At 29.6% G+C, this 20,989-nt stretch overlaps 2 protein-coding genes across 3 annotated transcripts in view; one reads left to right on the top strand and one right to left on the bottom strand.

Annotated features, from left to right (window-relative positions):
• The window catches only part of trpl (transient receptor potential-like), a 57,147-nt gene extending 41,805 nt beyond the window's left edge, over positions 1-15,342 (bottom strand). Inside the window, exon 1 of the mRNA XM_076399233.1 lies at positions 15,205-15,342. Within this exon, the coding sequence (XP_076255348.1) occupies positions 15,205-15,207 (3 nt within the window). The 5' untranslated portion in view covers positions 15,208-15,342. The remainder of the gene's footprint in view (positions 1-15,204) is intronic.
• trp (transient receptor potential) overlaps positions 1-18,509 on the top strand; it is a 31,390-nt gene extending 12,881 nt beyond the window's left edge. Inside the window, exons 9-20 of one of the 2 annotated variants that reach the window (XM_076399234.1) lie at positions 1,215-1,360; positions 1,482-1,588; positions 6,241-6,374; positions 6,431-6,554; positions 6,724-6,919; positions 6,973-7,137; positions 8,096-8,318; positions 10,288-10,608; positions 13,409-13,738; positions 15,288-15,382; positions 17,464-17,542; positions 18,262-18,509. In XM_076399234.1, the coding sequence (XP_076255349.1) occupies positions 1,215-1,360; positions 1,482-1,588; positions 6,241-6,374; positions 6,431-6,554; positions 6,724-6,919; positions 6,973-7,137; positions 8,096-8,318; positions 10,288-10,608; positions 13,409-13,738; positions 15,288-15,382; positions 17,464-17,542; positions 18,262-18,398 (2,057 nt within the window). In that variant the 3' untranslated portion in view covers positions 18,399-18,509. The remainder of the gene's footprint in view (positions 1-1,214; positions 1,361-1,481; positions 1,589-6,240; positions 6,375-6,430; positions 6,555-6,723; positions 6,920-6,972; positions 7,138-8,095; positions 8,319-10,287; positions 10,609-13,408; positions 13,739-15,287; positions 15,383-17,463; positions 17,543-18,261) is intronic. The other variant, XM_076399235.1, reaches the window with a different exon arrangement.
• The last annotated feature ends 2,480 nt before the right edge of the window (positions 18,510-20,989 follow it).

The raw sequence follows: 20,989 nt of genomic DNA, 5'->3' as shown, positions 1-20,989 counted from the left end.
ATATAAGAACATATTACTCGCACTTCTTAATGAGAAATCTAGTGGTTTTATTAAATTGCTCTCTATTTATTTACCACTCGACAATTTATTTTACATTTTATTATCTTATGTTATTAATTTTAAATTGTGAAGAAGATATTTTTTATTGAAGAGTGAAGATCGGAACTTTTCGGAAAAAATAATTCAATTTTATCTTCTGAATTCAAAAATGACCGATTAGCTCTAGTTTTAGAGATTGACAAGAAGTGAGGTTTTATATTTAATACTTTTACATATTCAATTATATACGAAATCTTTTTGAATATTGATACATAAGCTCTCTATGGGTTAACTATCAAAATAAATCTAGCTGAATAAATTTAACTGTTTAAAGATTATAAATGGTGCTATTAATGCTGTAAGGGTGAACTTCACTCTGTTTTGGTCATTATTCGTACAGAATATATCGACCCTTTGATATTTTAGTAAAGGGGTAATTTGGTATGAAGGCCATCTATATATGACTGCTATTTTTTCTACGCTTATAAAAAACTACGAAAAAAACTCGACTATATTCAGGCTGTTTACTAGCGTCCACTTTACCCCAAATGTATGAGTTTTAATTGGAATATGGAAGGTACATTATAGCAGAAGAACTCAGATACTTGACCTTGATCGAAATCAATATCCCGTGACCATCATTTTGAAACAAGACATAATCAAACGTCTTCGGAGTCAATTCATTCGTTCAAGTTCTTCATTTATTGCAAGAGAAAGTGGAGGTTCTATGGTGAAGATTACAGCAATATATTCTTCTGCAAAATTATGCCAGGGTCTTCCTTCATTATTTGATAGAAACAGCAAAAAGAAACTAGAGCAAATGAAATTTGTTTTTTTGGGCAGTGATATTGATCACAATAAAACAAAGAATAGGGAATGTATTGGAAAATAGAAATTATATCTTGATTTTAATATTTATTACAATCTATTCTATCTCTTAAATGCACATGTGGTGTGAACTCATCTTGTTAATGTACACCAAAGAGGAAAGAGATTAGGTATTTCTAGGTATCTAACTATTTCAGAATAACGTACTTCAAACTATCTACTGTTTAATATATTCATATAAACAAATTAACAGGCAACATTCATGTACTAGATATTAAGCTAAAATACCTACACAGACATACGATGTTGTTAAAGTGCATTTTAAAACTTTAAATATCATATTTTAGGTTTAATATGGGCAGAAATTAGGTCTTTATGGGCTGATGGTCTCATGGAGTATATATCAGATTTATGGAATATTGTGGACTTTATTACCAATATGATGTACGTTTTCTGGCTAGTACTGAGGCTGACCTCGTGGTATATATGTTGGGTAAGATATCAAGTTTATTATGTTTTAATCTCTATTAAATCATAATAAGTACGCAACTTTATTTGTTACAAAAATATATGATATGATAAAATTATATTTATAATGATATTTTATATTTTAGAGAGATGACCATTTGGGAAAACATACGTGGTATCCAAGAGAAGAATGGGATACCTTTGAGCCTATGCTTTTATCCGAGGGAGCTTTTGCAGCTGGTATGATTTTCAGGTATATTTCAATATTTAGTTAAAGATCTTATGATTATACTTATTATTACAATAACCAATTATGACGTAAATGGAGATAATTTTGATGTTAAAATAACTAAATAAGTAATTTTTATCCGTTACATTTTACCTATTTTGGAATTTCATTCACCTTTTTATCACAGTTTTATGTTTGCATGTTTATATATATATATATATATATATATATATATACTGTGGGTAACGAATTAGTGTTTCGTTGAATTAATTAATTAATTATTAATTCTCACATGCTTTAATAGGAAGAAGTTTCAGATGTTTCATGCATCAAATATTTCCAACCGAGCGAACAAAATCAGAATGTTACATATTTGAATAATATGTTCTAGCACTTTCATTAAACAACAGTTTATTTTAATATTTAAATAATGGTTATAAAACAAATAATGGTGCTCTTCAAGAGTGTGTGTTAGATCACTGTCATGTTCATTATATAATAAGTTTGCAATAACGTTCTTACTACATGTTCTGTTATTATGTACGTTCCATCATCATGCATTAAGACATTATATCGCAAAAGTTGCATTCATGTTCTTTATTTCGCTCAGTTATGTTATGTTTGATAAATCATGGTGAAATAAAAGTGGAATTAGTTTGATTCTTCCATATAGCCAACAGTAATTAATACAATTACGATTTATATGATTACTAACACGTTTTTCTGCATAAAGTACCACAGTGAACACAGAAAACTTAGAACGACCCTAATCTCTAGTACATCATGTGTTTACTTTTCTAAAATTCTCTACCCTTCTAAAGCTCGGCAGTATCTGACATCACGACGTATTTGTTCTTCCATGCGTTGCTGTTGCTGACCATATACTGTATTGCTACAAGCAATATTTTGCCCGCTACTTGTTACTTGTTTGTATACAGGTTTTCGTACAGTTTATTTTCTTTTCGCTCTTGTTTCATAACTATCTTCGTTTCTTTTAAAATTTTAATAGCAGGAGAAAGGCCAGTTAAATCCTAATTAGGAATCTTAGTCGAAATTAGTTAAATAAAATTTTTAATAAACTTTAATACAGCTTCTTCCTGGAGTGTACGAACTGAGTTTCGATTTGAAAAAGGAAGAATGGGTAATATTTACATATTTAATATAACATTGACAAGCGAAAAGGAAAACTGAAGTAAACATTTATTTCTTCGATGATAAAATACTGTCAATATAAATTTTCTTGTTAATTACTTACTCATATGTTCATCAAATAACTAATTTTATGGTCGCCTGAATACTTGAATTATTTAAAAAGTAAATAATCCTATTCCTTAGATTAATATTGTTTATTGATTTTAATTGACCTTAATTTTTCTTTATTTTATAATTTAGTAGTATAGGGTAACTCACAAAATTGTCAAAAAATGTTACCAGAAGCAAGTAAATTAAAAGGTATCATTAATTCGAAGATAAAATCCTGATGGACTCATTTATTTATTATTTATTTAACATACCCCAACTGCTTGTTATATAGATATATATCGATTATTAATATAGTTAAATAGGAGAAGAACTATCAATTTATGATGTATGCTTATTTCATTAAATATATTAAAGATAATAAAATTGTATTAATATTTTGACATCGGTAAACTACCACATTTGCTATTAATAGATCAAATATATGTTGCATTTAAGAAGAATGGTCATTTGCTGTGGATAATAGAGTGGTGACATTTTCATTCAGAATTAAAATTGTAATAGTAGCAGGAATATCTGGCCTAATTGGATTTTTTAATTAAGCCGGTATAATAAAGTTATTCAAAATCAAGGTTTTCTTTTGTATAGGATCCACCGCACAAATAGTTAATGATCTGCGAATTGATATGAAACATTTTGTTTGGATTTTTATAGAAAGTTATTGTTTAAGACAATAAGCATTCGGTCTGTTTGTTCACCGTTTGCTATAGGATTATATTTTAATGTTTGATTACACATTACAGTTTATTTTACACGATAAAGAATTTCCTTAAAATGTTGGTGTTGCGTAAATTTAATCCGAAAAAAATTGCTTTTGTTATTGTTCGGCTAAGTATTTTATGTGTTAGGCTAATAAGAAACAAAATAACGAGTTGTTTCAGAAATACCGAAACTGTTAAATATTGAAACTAAATTGTCAAACTTGAATATAAAGATAAACAGATTTGGAAATATAAACAAATAATAGGTGTAGTAAAAAAATCAATTGCTCTGAATTGAACAGAATTGCTCTTTAAGTTAAATATACTCTTGTTGCCATTTTGAATATAATTAATTCCATTACGCCTCTGTCACATTTCTACTCACTACTGTTAAAAAGGGACCGTCTATATTTAAAAGCCTCTTTTGAGATCAATTCTTCACCAGCAAAATAGTTTGCTATAGGTAAAAACAGGTGGTAATCACTTGCTGCTAGGCCTGGAATATGATGTGGAGGACTAAGAAACTTCCAAGCAAGCTCCAGGAGTGTCTGGCGAGCTGCTATCGTAGATGCGTGGCCTGGCGTTATTTTGATGAAACACAATTCCTGCTCTAGTGCTGCATCTTCTAATTCTATAGCTCTCTTAAGAGCTATTTGAGTGAAAGCAATAATTGTACTGAAATAGATATTCATATACTCAAGATTAAATAAAGGCTATCGAAGCACGCATAAGTATCTGGCTGCTTATTTTATTGAGATATCGGAGGCTAAGAAATGTTCTATGCATAAACAATATTTTGTATGTTATTCGAAACAGGTAAAAATATAATAGAATTCTTAATATCTCTCTGGCCCTGTTCTCATCTGTGAACTTCAAAATAACTTTAAGTGGAATTAAGAACTTGGCAATTTCAATTTTCATATCTCTTAAAAAAAATTTAGACAAACTTAGCTGTGCTCAGGATGCTTGCTGTATGTGTTAACATTAGAACTATATCAACCCTCAAAAACATTAAAATTATTTTGCCGTCGTCATCACACAATAATGGGACTTAGGTTTACTACTATGATCTTGAATCAAATCAGATCAAATGGTGTGAAAATAGTGAAAATTGCCCAGAACATAGCCAAAAAGCAGTTTGCATTAATATTTGGGATTGGGAAAAAGATATTGAAGAAGAAATCTACCAAGACAACATTTTATTAAAGTTCAGTATCCAGCTTATTCACCATATTTAGCTTGTTTTTATTTAAAGCATATTTTTATATTTTAAGCTCACTGTATAGCATAACATATATATGACAATGTCGTAAGAGGTGTGAATTAATTTCTGCTATTTTAGATTTTATATTGAATATTATGTACTGCATTATTTGTTATAGATTTTTGCTGCATTTTAACTTATTGTCAGAAAAAGGCATATGTTTCTTTCCAGCATCAAAAAGCCTTTTTCAAGTATCTGCATAAAAATGAAAGCGACTCCGATTAATACAGAGGTGGCCATATGGCTATCCTTTTAAGCGTTGTTAAGTATATCTTACCATGTTGCAAATTTATTGAATATCGTTGTCATACTATATTTTCTTTAAATTGGTTAACTGCAGTCGATAACAATCTCGTGGTTATATTGTTCACATCACTATTTTCTACATTTGAGTTATCAGAACACATTTATCTTTGATAGTCAGTGATGATAATATTTTTATTTTGTCGTCGAATTATATCAAAATGATCAGAACATATTCAGATTCCTAATCTGTAACAAATTAATTCACCTTCCAATCGACAGAACAGAACTATTGTTATCTTCGTCTCTGGATTTATTCATTCCGTTTTTCTCAACCGTGTACTAACTGTAGCTTCAAAATAGAATACCTTAATTTTTAATCTCGACTGAGTAGAGAAGATATGTAGAATTTGCCTTAGCATCGCATATGAAAGATCTAAAGAGCTTACAACTATACTGTAACAGTGTTCAAGTCCCGAAACCATACAGAATTGGCAGAGATACGTGTTGAAAAGAGTGAGCTTTTAGTCTTGATTGTAGTATTTTATTCTTTCTACACGCAACACCTTAGAGTAAAAGTTCCCGAAGTTGAGCGAACCCTGTTGAAACTTACATTAGCAGGTGATTCGTCAGTTGTCAATACTTTAGTCTTTTATTAATTAATTTCACTTGGCTATATCCTGAATAATTATTGAAGCCTAACATTTGTATCAACGAATATATCTCATCTTGTGACTTTACTAAGGTTGCACTTGCTTTTTTAACGTAGTCGTTGAAAGATTTACTCCTGTTGCTCAATTTCCTGTCCTGTTCCTTTCTTGTTACAGTTTTTGCTAACATCCCTATTTAATTAGTGAATTTTCTCAAGATCGACAATTGTTTTCGTTATTCTACATTAAGTTACTGAGTACTATTAATACTGAGTGTATTGGGACTTTTAATATAGTTACGAGATCAACATGTTGCGATGTAGCAAGTTCATCTTATATTTGATATCTAAGAGTCTAAAAATCCTGTTAATGCTGTATCCAGTTGCTGTTAACTTCTTTCTAGTATTACAAATCTACCAATTTATTTTCTTTTTTTATCTGATACAGCCACAAATGTGTAATAATCTGTTGATGATCTCTCTGATGATCTCTATATACAAAGATGATTCCCACTCTTGCATTTCCCACTGAAAACGATTTGCTTTATTTTTGTTTCAGTTTCTTGAAATTGGTACATATATTCAGCGTTAATCCGCATCTGGGGCCTCTTCAGATATCTCTAGGTCGTATGATTATTGATATTGTTAAATTCTTCTTCATTTATACGCTCGTTCTTTTTGCTTTCGGCTGTGGTAAGTTTTAATGTGTAACAAATAACTGAAGTTAGCTTATGAAAGCATATTGGTAGGGTTGAATCAGTTACTGTGGTACTATGCTGAGTTGGAGAAGAATAAATGTTACCATCTGCACAATGGTTTGCCTGATTTCGATAATAATGACAAAGCTTGTACTATTTGGAGAAGATATGCCAAGTAAGTAACTTACAGTTAACTTTTAAAGTATTTAAAGTTTTAAGTATTAGTCATTTTTATTAGAAGGTCATGTATTTATATTAAAAATAATTAATTATTTATTATATTGTTTAATAACACTAATATTATATATTATTTCAGTAATTTAATTAAAATAAATTGTTTTTAGCCTATTTGAAACATCACAGTCTTTGTTTTGGGCGAGTTTTGGTTTGGTTGATTTAATGTGTTTCGAATTGACAGGTATTAAAGGGTTTACACGATTTTGGGCTCTGTTAATGTTTGGTTCTTACTCGGTAATCAATGTGATAGTGCTTTTGAATATGCTTATTGCTATGATGAGTAATTCATATCAAATTATTTCGGTAAGTACAATAATGAAGGTGTTAAATACCGATTTTAGCGTTAATGCTTTTAGGAACGGTCTGATACCGAATGGAAGTTTGCTAGAAGCCGTTTATGGATCAGTTATTTTGATGACGGGGATTCTTTGCCACCACCATTCAACATTATACCGCCACCGAAAGTTATTATGCGCTCTATGGGTTGCAAAAAACGTAATATAAGTTCCGCTAGCTTCAAAGTAAGTATTGTATTTTTTATTTCACTCAGTGCAGTTTCTTTGTTTACTCTTATAATATTCCGGTATAATAAGTTGTGTTATTTGTTTAGTAGCTGAACTAATCCATTAATATTTTATTTTCGGTTACTTTTACTGAAGTTGGATGTTTTGTACATAAATAATATAAAGTATAATATTACTTGAAACATTAATATATCTTTATTAATAAAAACTAAAATTAATTTAAAGCCAATTAACGTAGTTTTATCATTAAAATCTTAGGGGTTTATGGGGCTCGATGGAGTTCCACCTTCAATATTGTTAAATTATCTCTAAATCGTCAAGATAATATAAAAAGTACTATTGCAGAGCTTGAAAAATATTTACTAATTTTAACTTAAGGGTAATTGAACATATATGGTAAGTATTTATATTATTTGAAGTATTAAAAAACTGTTTCCGTTGAAAATTATGTCAGTTCTACAATATTATACAATATATGGGGAGTTAAAAGAACTGCCCAGAAGCTCCATATAATCTTGACCCAGTAGCTCCTTCAATTCATCTTCTTCAAACTTCTTTACTATAAATTACTAAATATATTCTACATTTATCTTTCTTGTATGTTGTTACAAGTACAATAGAAAAGCAACAATAAATTCATTTGTAAATTAAGATTGTACTAAGAATATCTAATGTAAAATATGTTAAAAAAGTAACTTAAGCCAACGTTAAAAGAAGTCTGGAGGTTAGTGGAGACCTAAAAGTAATTAGAAAGTTTATCGTTAGTTTGAAGTAAGAAACAAGATGGAATTATACCCTATATTTGTGTACCTATATTTTAATTAAAGATGTAAAACTACTCGTAATAAAATTTAGATTATTTATAATACATAATTTAATTGATACTCTTTATGTCGTTTTGTCCTTGGTCTTAATTTTATCACTTACTGCTTGTTCTAATAATTCAATATTTTAGAATAAATCAAAGGAAGTAGCTAGAGAACGGTATGAAGCTATTATGAAACTATTAGTAAGACGATACGTTACCGCTGAACAGCGAAAGCGTGATGATTTTGGAATTACGGCTGATGATGTTATGGAAATACGTCAAGATATATCATCATTGCGTTACGAATTAATCGAGATATTGAGGAAAAATGGAATGGAAACTCCTACTATAACAATTGAAGAAACACAAAGTAAGATTTATGTTGTTTTTGTATTCTCTTTTTGTAAAAATTATGTACTTTTTACTTTGGGTTTTCGTAGAGGTGGAGCCTGGGTTTATTTTCCGGTAAACCTTTTGATTTCTTCTTTGACCGTAAATATTTCTAGATCTTCTAGAGAAGCAAATTTTTATTGCGTACATGCCAAAGTACGTTACGTTGGACCTTGTTCCGAAGTATTTGAATATTCCTTATATTGCTGTGCCAGTGCACAATTGTATATCAAGGTCATGTTGGTCTTTAGCACTTGACTATAAATCCTAATCTTTTAATATTTCAGATGCTCTCCCAAGGAGCTGATATAATTGTTTATATTTTATTTGCAACTTGGCTAATTTGCTATTAACATCCTTCTTTTCTTTTCGTTTGTCTTCTAATGGCAGGTTGTTTAGTCTTTTGTCGGTAAATTTGATCGGATAATTTCATCTCATTTACTTTTATTTGTCATTGTTTGTTTGTTATTGTCTATTTTAATATTTTGTTGATAACTGTTTGATGTAATTGATTGTAAATTAAAAGATTTCAATCGTCTATAAAGTATTATTTAATTTATTCCTGCTACATCTTAATTATATTTTTTGGCGTTCTGTTACAGCCGTCGGTATCTGGTTTTGCTAACCTGCTCGGTAAAATGTATTGTCAATTACTAACTTCAAGAATAAATCTACTGGATCCCATTTTATACTACGTTCCTTAATACTAATGTTTGTAAATAATTTTCGATTTGTTATTAGAACAACTTCTGTTTTATAGCCAGTTGTAACTGGCTGTTTACCCATAAACATACCTTATTTATGTATGTAAATGGAGCCGTCATTCTTTTTGGATTTCTTTTTTGGTGATTGAATTTGATTTTTAATACTTCCATACGGTCCTAGGTAATAAGCTTACACTGAAGGCTACTGAACAGTTTAGAGCTCATTCTTATCTTACCTGGCTATTAGTGCGGCTTGTCGTATATAACGGTATGGATAATTAGAAACATAACATACATCCATGCGGAATTTTAATGTGTATTAAGTTTAAATTATTCTTGAAGCAGTAGGAGGAGCAGGAATCAAGGTCAAGGACGACCTTGACCACAGCTAATAGTATAACAGCATGGGCCTATTTATTAATTGTTTGCATGTATTTTTATAAGCCATATTTTGATGAAAAGTGTCAATGTTAACAACCGTTAAACAACCTAACTGTTAAATTCGATAGTTGTAACATTTCCCTATATAACTTTACACTTTTCCATTTCACGTTATTGAGTTATTTTGAGTATATAGACGCTAATCATTGTACCCTGAAATATACATTTCCAATATTGTTTACTTTTGTTGTTTGACTCTGAGAAATCTGATCCCAAAGCTCTTCTGGTAATGCTGCCCCATTATATCCTCATTGTCGGTTTTGGTTTTAATGATTTAAAAGTTGCATTTATTTACAAATACTGCTCTTAGAATATCGCTGGGTGTCTTCCGATCCTGTAATTAACTCATCATCTCCACTACTCCACTCGTACCTTTCACATAATTGCTGATCTTCTTTCCAGGGCTGAGGTTGGCTTGTTGAATCCCCTCCCCATCCATTACTCCAATTTTATTCCTTGGACCTTCACTACCCTCTTCATAAATACATCCTTATATCAGTTTTATAAAAGAGAACATTGCCCTTCAAGTTCTCCAAGTCCAAGTTCTGTGAATTCAATTTAATTCGAATAATTGTTCTATAAAGACATTGATTCTAGAACAAGTTCCCACGGTCTATATTCTGAACAATATTCTTAAATAATATGTTATTATAATTTATATTAAATTTACAATATGTTTATTAGTTTATATGTTTTCAATTATTTATTTAAAAAAAATAATCAAAAATAATAATATATTAGTTAATTTAGTATTTCATCAGTTTTTATATTATGTATATTTTATTTATAACAAATTTATTACAGTTTCTGGAAAGAAGACGAAAACTATGGAACGTCGTATTCTTAATGATTTCCATATTGGCATTACCGAGAGCTTAGTGAACGAAATCCAGATGAATCTAAAGGAGTCGAAGAACGTGTTCGTAGAGTTGGCCAGGGCTTTAAAGCGTAGGAATAGTTCAAAGGCAAGTAAGCGAAATTGGAACGAACTGGTGAAGAAGAACAAGAGTGATCCAATTGGATCGGCCCAAGAAGCGGAACAGTTACGGTTAAGGAGACAGAGTTTGAGACAATATATTATTTCGAATGCGAATGAAGGACCAGTTGAAGATGAAAAATTGATAGGTATGCAGAAAATTTTGTAATTGAATCATAATATATTAGTAAAACTTATAGTATATATGATGTATATATGAATCATACATATACCTCATAATGTTAAGATATATTAATGATATTAATATTATTAAGAGAGTAGTATTTATCCAAACTAAACGAGTAGAAAAATTCTATAAAAGTGTATTAATTAGTGATTAATTAGTGAAATTATGAACATTTAAATACCTTAGTATCACTCTAAACAAGTTATACAAACTAGGAAAGGTTTGTATGAATTGTTTAGAGTTAAAAGAAAAAAGGTTACAATAACCAGGTTGTATTTATCCTCATCACAAAAAAAATAAGTAGCTTGACAAGAATGGTTGGAATGAAATATATCAAATTCTTAACGCCAGTACGGTCTCAGTATTTAACACTAAAATGGTTTTTAGTGGACCTAACAGGTCAATTGAAAAGACCCGACCTACCATAGTAAACACAATTTTTTGGAAAAATTATTTTTTTTATTCAACATAATTCCCTTCAAGAGTGATACAGTGTTTACAGCGACCCTCCAACATTTAGATATCATTTTTGTAGTACGACTTGTCCTTTGCTTCAAAATAGGCCTCAGTTTCGTCGATCACCTTTTCATTCGACGAAAATTTCTTCTCAACTAGCATTCTTTTGAGATCTGAGAACAAATAGTTGCTGGGGGCCAGATCTGGAAATTTTCGGTAGATGAGGGAGCAAGTCGAAGCCCAATTCATGGATTTTTGAGACGGTACATTGTTTTGGTGAAGCAGCACTTTCTTTTTCTTCAAATGCGGCCGTATTTCGGTGATTTTGTCCTTCAAACGGTCCAACAACGCTATGTAATAGTCGCTGTTGATGATCCTTCTTTTTTAAAGGTAGTCAATGAAAATTATTCCATGTGCATCGTAAAATAGAGATGCCATAACCTTGTCAGCCGACTGTTACATTTTCCCACGCTTTGGAGCGGGTTCATCGTGTCCACTCGGATCACTGTCGACTGGGCTTCGGAGTGAAATGATGGAGCCATGTTTCATCCATTGTCACATATCGATGCAAAAACTCCGGTATATTACGCTTGATCATCTTCAAACACTGCTCCGAACCATCAACTCGTCGTTGTTTTTGGTCACAAGTGAGCCCGCTCGGTACCCTCTTTGCACAGAGCTTTCTCAAACCCAAATATTCGTGAATGATATGATGTACGCGTTCAGTTGATATCTTTAGAGTGTCTGCTATTTCATTCAGTTTCAATTTACGGTCATTCAAAATCATTTTGTGGATGTTTTTAATGTTTTCGTCGGTAACAGCCCCTTTTGGGCGTTCACTGTGTTCACCGTTTTCGGTGCTCATTTCACCACTTCTAAACTTAACATATCAATTCTTGTTGGTTGATTTTCCTGGGGCAGTATCCGGAAACTCGGCATCAAGCCAAGTTTTTGCTTCTACTGTATTTTTTCACTTCAAAGAGCAATATTTTATCAAAACGCGAAATTCCGTTTTATTCACAATAACAAAACTTGCTTCACTTAAAATACTATAATTCACAAACTAATGACCCGAGAGCCGTCAAATTTATACACGCATCTTTTGAGGCTTAGAGCTAACTAAAAAACTTATGGAATTAATTCTAGTAGCGCTATTTATGTGGCAGTCCGGGGACTTTTCAATTGACCTGTTATGTCAGCTCGGTAACTGATATGATTTTTTACGATATAGTCCGCATTCCAGAGCCATATGGGTTAAAAATGTATGAATTTATGAAGACTAAAGTATTAACTGATTTAAAGGCTAAAGTATTGTAAAGCTTGGTATTGTATATATCAATGGTATCCAGTTAGAGTCAGTGTGGGCATTCAAGCACTTGAGATCAGTAATAAAGGAATAGAAAGTGGCATCTATAACTGAAGTAATAATGGAATATATATTACTTTTCTAATATGGTACGTGTGAAACCGAAGACATATTACAATCAAGATTAAGATCCGGTTACTTTCAACACTTATTTTGCTAACCCTTCTCTATGGATCCGACACTGTTACAGTCTAATATCTGTAAGTTTGAAGATATTGAAATGCGATGCAAATTCTAAATATTTATCTTCGAGATTGTATTAGAAATGAAGTCATTCGATTAATATGCAAGAATCACAGTGTACGGTTGAGGAACCAATCCAAATACGTAAATTGGTTTGGATATGTCTGTCGAAAGCATAGCGAGTAGATCTAAAAAAGGCTCAAGATCAAGATCGTAGAGACTAACATTGACACTTGGTTAAGAATATCATATCACATATAGATTACAGTATCATCAAATAATTGTAAATGGTAATAGTGAAATAATATTGAGATAATGATATTATTGGGAAATAATGATAGCATATAATCTTAAAAGTATCATTCAAGTGATTTTATATTTTTTTGATGGCTACAATGTTACGACTAAACTTATCTGATGATAAGATTGTTACGCTGATTAAATTATTTTCTTTCGACATATCATATTATTTTACTAAACCATCATGAATATTTTGAAAACTAATAAAGTTATTTTCATTATTAAGACAGCTAAAAGTGACAAATTTTCGTACAAATATTTTGGCGAAACATACTTTAACAATATAAGCTTAAATTTTTTAAGCTTAGACTGTTATATAACGTTGTACATATATAAACAGAATGTCATATATAAAGAGAATGAAATAACGAACTATTACGAATATTAAGAATTACTAGTATAATAATATATGGATTTTTATTACATCTCTATGAATAGTTTACATTTGTAATTGTAGAGTACAATCCTAAACTTGGCGAGCTGCCCAAAGGAGCTAGGCGTGCATACGTCAAATTCATGTCGAAAAAGATAGAAGAGGATTACAAAACTGATTCAAAACCAACTGACGTGCTTCCCGAAACTGAATCAAGAGCAATCAGACTAATGTCGAAGAAAATTAAACGCAGCATTAAGTCTGATGCAAGTTCAGAGGAAAAAGGCGCTTCGACCTCAGGTTCTGAGTTAAAGCCCATATTAACTAAATCCATCAAAGAAGAGACCAAGGTGGAAGAGGCGTCATCAACAAAGGATATTTTATCGGATGATATCAAAGATGTCAGCGAAAAAGGTAAGTTATTTATATTTGTTTTACATATATCTAATAAAGAGATAGATTCTGGAGATAGACGATATAATTTCTTTTAAATGTGAGAAGTCAGAAGGAGCTATACTAGGAAAATTAACTGGATTTTCAAATAGTTTCTTATTTTAATGCACTAACTTTAGTAATGATATTTTGAGATATGTTAAGGTTCGTTAGCTTGAAGCAAATATATTTTTTCTTTTATAGACCGGATATTTTTCATGAATATCTACATTCAATTGTTTTGAAAGTATTCAATAATAATCTGAGTTTATTCTTTTTCATTCCATTTTCGGTTTGAAGATAAGAATCCTTCTAACTTTCCTAGCTAACTTTTAGAGACGGAGAACTCGAATCGGAGCCAAAATACCTCTTCCACGGAACTTTTTACTTTCTATGATATGATAAAAATTATAATGGCTTCGAATTTTCAGTTCTATTTTTACGAATAGGTGGAGCTTTCGGAACTTATTTTAATAACTCACTTTATTATGGGATTTATCAAAATTCTATAAATAGTAAAATTTATTATAATAATTATTAGATTATTCAATAAGTTTCTTCGTTCTATTATTCTAATATTAACACCAAATTGTTTTAAATATATTGATTTTAAGTCATTTCAGTTTTTTCAATTCATAAATATATAATACATCTGCTGTTTTAATTGATTGACTTCTGGAATTTTTGGACAAAAAACCAAACCCAGCAGTTTAAACAAGCCTCTTTTGAAGCCCGTTTTGCATCATTAAAAAATTTTATGATATTACAAGACCATCGTATTGAAAGTAGTAGATAATAATGTATGCAGATTTTATATTAATGGACTACAAATAATAAATCACTACAATTAAAAAAAAGCTTATTTGAAGATAGTTTCGATAATACGATTAAAACTTGTTGAATGTTGATTCAAGGATGAATGCAGATACATAAACATATACATGAAAAAGACGTAAGATGCTTATTTTATAAACAGGCATTTATATAATAGAGATGATGACAATATACACCTATATATGTTGAGAAAGCTGCGTATCTGAAATAGTTGATTTAAATAAATTGAAAAGATTATAAACCGTATTAAATCTAGAGGAAAAAGTACCTAGTACCCAAACCAAAATAATTACGCATGTGTTACAGGTAATATGAAACTAGAACCATTGAAACTGTATTATAAAAAATTTATTACTACAGAAAATAATTACGATGATAATCACAAATCTATTTAATTAATACTGATATATCATTTTTATAAAGATTAAATTTAAGTTTTTATCGAATTAAAAAAATTATATTTTAGAAGCAAGAAGATAATAATTTCAAATACCACAATTGTAGTGTTAATGATTGTTATAAAGAATTACTTTGTATGTATTATTAATGTTTTGTTTTATTATTTCCTTTTTTATTATCAGTATACGTATGTACCATAGCAATAATTTACTTACCATTAACGCTGATCCAAATTCAATCTTATTTACTATTTACTAAATAAAACATTATTGATAATAATGGCGTTGATATTTCGCAGATGGGTTGGTTAAACCGATGGAGTTCACTACTAAAACTGAAGATGTGAAACCTGCTGTGAATCAGTCTATAAATGAAAATGTTGTGATAGATGACGTAAGTATAAATATATATTTTCCGTACATAATAATAAATTTCTACTGCATCCTGAGCCATTTTGAAAATAAATATTTACACTTCTGGATAGTGGATATTTTTCCAGATATTTTTTAATAGATCTTTCTTAGATTAGACTGTTGACTTCATTTTAATAGATCCAATTCGCTCCATAATACGATCAAAATGTTAAGTTACATATACATATTCGAATTTATTTTTTGGAAGATTGTTAAAATAACATTATTTCTGTTAAGCGCGCTACTGCTGACGTAAGGTTCATCCTTCACCGTGGCATTAGTTTTTGTAGAACTCATTGGTTTCATTGCTATTAAATTGAACAAATTGCCATAATTTAACTAAAATTATTGCAAAGTTAAAAATAGTCTGAATTAACTTTTAGCTTTATTAAGTGTAGACTATAGTTTATTTATTAAAAGATATATTTTTTTGCTAAATGTTGGCCGGTATATGAGATAAAAATGTTTTGGTATTTTCATAACTTTGAAAATATAATAAAAGTAATAGATAGGAAAATATTTTGTCTATATGTACGAATTAAAAAAATTACGTATAGTGATTATCATTATAGAAATTCTATAAAAAATATCTCAAAGTTCTCTCGAATTTTTGTTTCATTGCAAATAAATTTATAGACACTTGGAATTAATGAACCTAGAATAGATACCATTGTGCCAGAACTTGATGGCGATCCGCTGTTCTTATCATTGCTACATTTTTTCTACGTTACAAAAAAAAACAAATTATATATAACGTCACCCTTGAACGTCAATTTCTTGGATACTGTTAAGTTGTTTAACGTTCTTTAACTCGGAGATAGCTACTTTCCCTAGTACTTTCCAGTACTTCCCAGATATATTTTGTTAATGCTGAACGGTATAGTTTCCTTTATCATATCAAGGTATTTTTTAAACAATAGTTTTCGATTACATATTGTGTGTAATTCCATTAAAGGTATATATGTTTATAATACGCTGATTAAATGACACTGAGAAACCTGCAAAGGGAAGTGCCGCAGGATCTCGAACATTCTTGTGATATGTTATTTTTAACTTTATAAAGTTACGGAAGTTTTTTTACTCTTTAGATCACTGTAAGATCATGATAATGTTTGTTATTGAATATTAAGTAAAGCTTTGAAGAAAAATTCACAATTTGTTTAATTATAGTACTTGGAATACTTCCAGCATATAGATATTAGACTATAACAGTGTCCAAGACTTACACATAGAAATTGGAAAAACAAATACTCGAAAAAAGCTTATTTTAGCTGTATAGAAGGCTACTGCAACTTGGTTATTTTGGTATATTCTTATCAATTTTTTATGCCGTTAAGATTCATCATTGTACAACCATGCGCCTGTTGTCAGTATCTTGATCTTTTATTCTTTATTATCAAACCATATGACTATATATTTCATAAAAATTTATAAACAAGATGCTCTTCCTGTCCTATATATACTTCTGCAATTTGAATTAATCAATTTTTTATAAATTAAGTATACTAATTTTTAAGACAATTTTAAAAATAATAATTTATAAATAAATAATATTCTTCTAATAATTCATTCCGTGGTGTCAATGGTATCAATATTCCAATTTTTTTTAATCATACATGTGGTTCGTTTCATATATTTTCTTTAAGTTTTTCAGCTAACTTTTGTCAGTAATGTCATACTCACTATAGCCCTTCAAAAATAATTCCTATCAACCATACCTTTCTATAGTTTGTTAATAAAAAATCTTTGAAATCGCAACCTAATCTCTCATAAGCTGATATTATCATTCGCTTTAGTTGCCTTTTGAAACATAATTGGGTATATTTAAAGCAATAAAATGGCTTTACATTGGTATAATTATTCATATTAGGCTGTAGGGTTATAACGAACAATTTAACCTCCCATCTATTCTTTTACCAAAATGCTGCTAAACAATTTCGTTAACGAATCTATTATTAAAAATCGCTTAGTATTAAACGTTGCCCCTTACACTAGGAATTAGTTTTTTGATGTAGTTTTATCCATTTATATATATTATTTAAATTCTGCCATTATATTTAGGAAAAAGAAAAAAAAGTTGAGGAGGAACCCCAAACCAGTCAAATTTTACCTCAAGCAGAAGTTAAAGCAGAAGAGCCAGGTAGTATATTTCATAATTTTTTATTTATCTAATATAAAAAATCCATTTATATTGGGTGTACAAATTTGTTCGGTCTGTTTAAAGAAAGAAGATGCTTTCAGTAGTTACATTAGAAATTTGGTCATAAAATCTGTAAAAAATATAAGCGTGGAGTTTTTGTTTTACTTTATGGGTTTTAAGAACAGTGAAAATCCAATAATAAAATGAAGAGCCAAAAGTGTATGCTGACGCGTAATTAAAAGCTCAAACTTAGAAGCGCTCAAAATTTGCGTTTGAGATGAAAAATATTTGATTATATCTTGCAATATGTCGCTTAAAATCAAAGTTTCAGCTCATCTGATGTCCCAGAATGCTCTTATTATTACTTGTTTCGATTGACAATGCTTTATTATATTGTTATAATTCACGTAACAAAATATAAACGCCAATATTTTAATAGATTCGTGAATAATCCCAAAAGATGAATTATTCTTCCTATATGTTACCTTTGTTCCACCGGAATGTTGGGAAAATTAGTGATGCATTACTGGTATAATATTGTATAATTAATTTATTTATTCTTTCTTAAAATATGTTTAATTTTTGATAAAAACCGAGCTACTTAGTATCCGCTCTAATAATTATAATCATTATATAAACTGGTTTGTATTATGGTATGCGATAAAACCAATTTTCTTACAACTAATTAAATAAACGAAATTAAAAGCTTACTCTTTTAGTAAAACCAGCACCTCCAGCTGATGTGAAACCAAGTTCATCCACTACACCTCCGTCAGTTCCAGTAGTCTCTGAGGAACCTCCTAAACCTAAACCTATCTCGAGCAAGTTGAAAAGAACTCATTTAGATTGGATTTAGGTTTGAGTATATATATTATTTGCTCTAATCGTTAACCTAGTTAATAAATATGAATTATCGTTATACATATAAAGTTTTAAATAATGTTTTTAATAAATAGTTGACAGTGAAGCGTTTTTTGATTATTCAAAATTGAAAATAAAACTCGCTTAAAAAGATAAAGCTTTTATTCCAAGTTAATCTGCTAATGCTTGTTATTTTTAAGACTCAAGTAAGTTGTAGTATTGTTTATATCTCTAGATTTAGTATCAATTTTAATATGGAGTGTGTAGGTATTATATTGTATGAGCAGAAATTGAAAGTGCAATTTTCATAAATTTAATTTCTCCGAATACTATTAAGGATAGCTGATTAAATAAGAGAACTTCAGAATAATGAAAAAATATAATTTTTCAGTTATAAAATACGTTACAAAATACGTTTCTCTACAAGAAAATAAATATTTAGATCAAAACAGAGCTCACTCCAAGTTATAAAGAAATTTGTTCTCAAAGCATTTAGATTATTCTTGTTTCAATTTTTGGATTTGTCGTGTAAGCTTTTGAATGTTTATGTTAAGTAAGCTCTTGTTTATAGGATTTTCTTCTGGATTTTTTTCTTTGGCTAGTTCATGGATCGCTCTATAGCTATGATATTTTTGTAGACGAGAGTAAAAAACCTACACATCAATGCCTATACAAGTTTCGATTGGCTAGAACTGCACATGCGCACTTGTTCTAATCTAGCCTGAGAGTTTTCACAACTACGCGTCCTTTTCCATATACGCCTTGTTGTTTACCACAGTTGTGGTTAGAAGTAATTTTTAGGTTAATTTCTTCTTTACATTTTTTGTTGAGATAAAATTATTATGTTAGGCATAAATAGCGGCAGATAATGCGAAAATAAGGTAAGTAAGGAATTATTACTAAAATATTATCATTTTATAACACTATAACTATAACACTTAACACTAACACACTATAACACTTTTGTAGATTGCTATGAAACAAAGGATATATTTTTATGTTAAATAACATGGAAACAGAACTTATTTGAAGATTATAGTAAATGTAAGAATGAAATATGGTCATGATTGTATAGCTTTTCTGTCCATTTTTTTATTATTCATATATCTTTCTGATTGTACGGATATTTCGAAAGAAGAAAAAAGCTAAATGTTTAAACGAAGTGCCATGAATTTTCAGCATAGTATAAATATAAGGTGTACTTAGTGGTGGTAGAAAGTGGTTGGAATAAATTGATAACATAGGATTTGAAGCATTATGATTTATTATTTCTTTTGGTTTATATAACTCCTATATTTTGGAGCAGATAAATAATGTCGAAATATTACTTCATTTAACAAATTTTTTTGCAATAAATGGAATAAAATAAATAAAGAAAATGTAATCTAAGCAATACACATTTAGAGGCATACACGCAAACCATAAAAATGAAATATTAAAACAAATATTTGAATCAAAATAACAAATCTTACATTTTCTCATCTTACACATCTCTTAAGCAGCGCCTCTATGTTATTAACAATTTCAATTTGAGATTCTTAATTGACTGATCTCGAATCTGTAGATATATTGTAGATTCTGTTATCGATGTCATTTTCCTTATTTGCTTTTTTGTTTATACATTACATTATAAATTTTGTTGTAATATTTGACTTCAAATTTGCCTGAATTTTGTTGAACTGTATGTATTTTATACTTATTTTTTGTACGTTCTGCTATCTTATGGGCCCTAATAATTATACAATCCTGATATATACTAGCGTTTGGTCTTTCAATGTTCAAAATATTTTTCCAAATTATCAAATCTGCCAGATCAAACGAATCTAATAGTTGTTCAACTGACACCCTAGCATTCTTTCTTGGTGTATTTGTTTTTAATGCATTGTTCAAAGATTCTACTGCCATATTTGTATTGATTCGAAATATCTGTAAAATCAGAAAGATATAAGTATAATAACAAATAGACAGAAAACGTATACAAACACGATCATATTTCATTCATACCTTTACTATAATCTTCAAATAAGTGCTGTTTCTATATTATTTAACATAAAAATATACCCTTTGTTCCATAACAATCTACAAAATTTGTGTTATAGAATGGAAATATATTACTAATAATTCATACTTTATACACTTATTTTCGCATTATCTGTCCCTAATTTTGCCTATGAAATAATTATATTACCTCAACAAAATGTATATACAAAATTAACCAAAAAATAACTTCTAACTACAACTGTGGTAAACAACCAGGCGTTATAGAAAACGACGCGTAGTTGTGAAAACCCTCAGGCTATATTAGAACAAGTGCGCATGTGTAGTTCTAGCCAATCGAAACTTGTATAGGCATGGATGTGTAGATTTTTTACTGTCGTCTTATTTTTGTATGCTGCTCTTTGGATACATTTTTAACTTCGTCGACTTCTTGTTGTGCTATAGGCGAATTCGAAGGCTTCCTCTATTTTTTACCGTTTGGTTATTAAAGTATTTATTATTCAATTAAACTGCTATTTTTATCTTTTTATTCTATTTTCACTTAAGGTCTATACAATGGCAAAGTTCTTTCTATTTTTATAAAGTTGA

This window comes from Rhynchophorus ferrugineus, unplaced genomic scaffold, assembly GCF_030347505.1.
Source record: "Rhynchophorus ferrugineus isolate W39M unplaced genomic scaffold, kcgeb_rfMv2 rfM3, whole genome shotgun sequence".
NCBI lineage: Eukaryota > Metazoa > Arthropoda > Insecta > Coleoptera > Curculionidae > Rhynchophorus > Rhynchophorus ferrugineus.
This window is presented reverse-complemented; position numbering and strand designations above follow the sequence as displayed.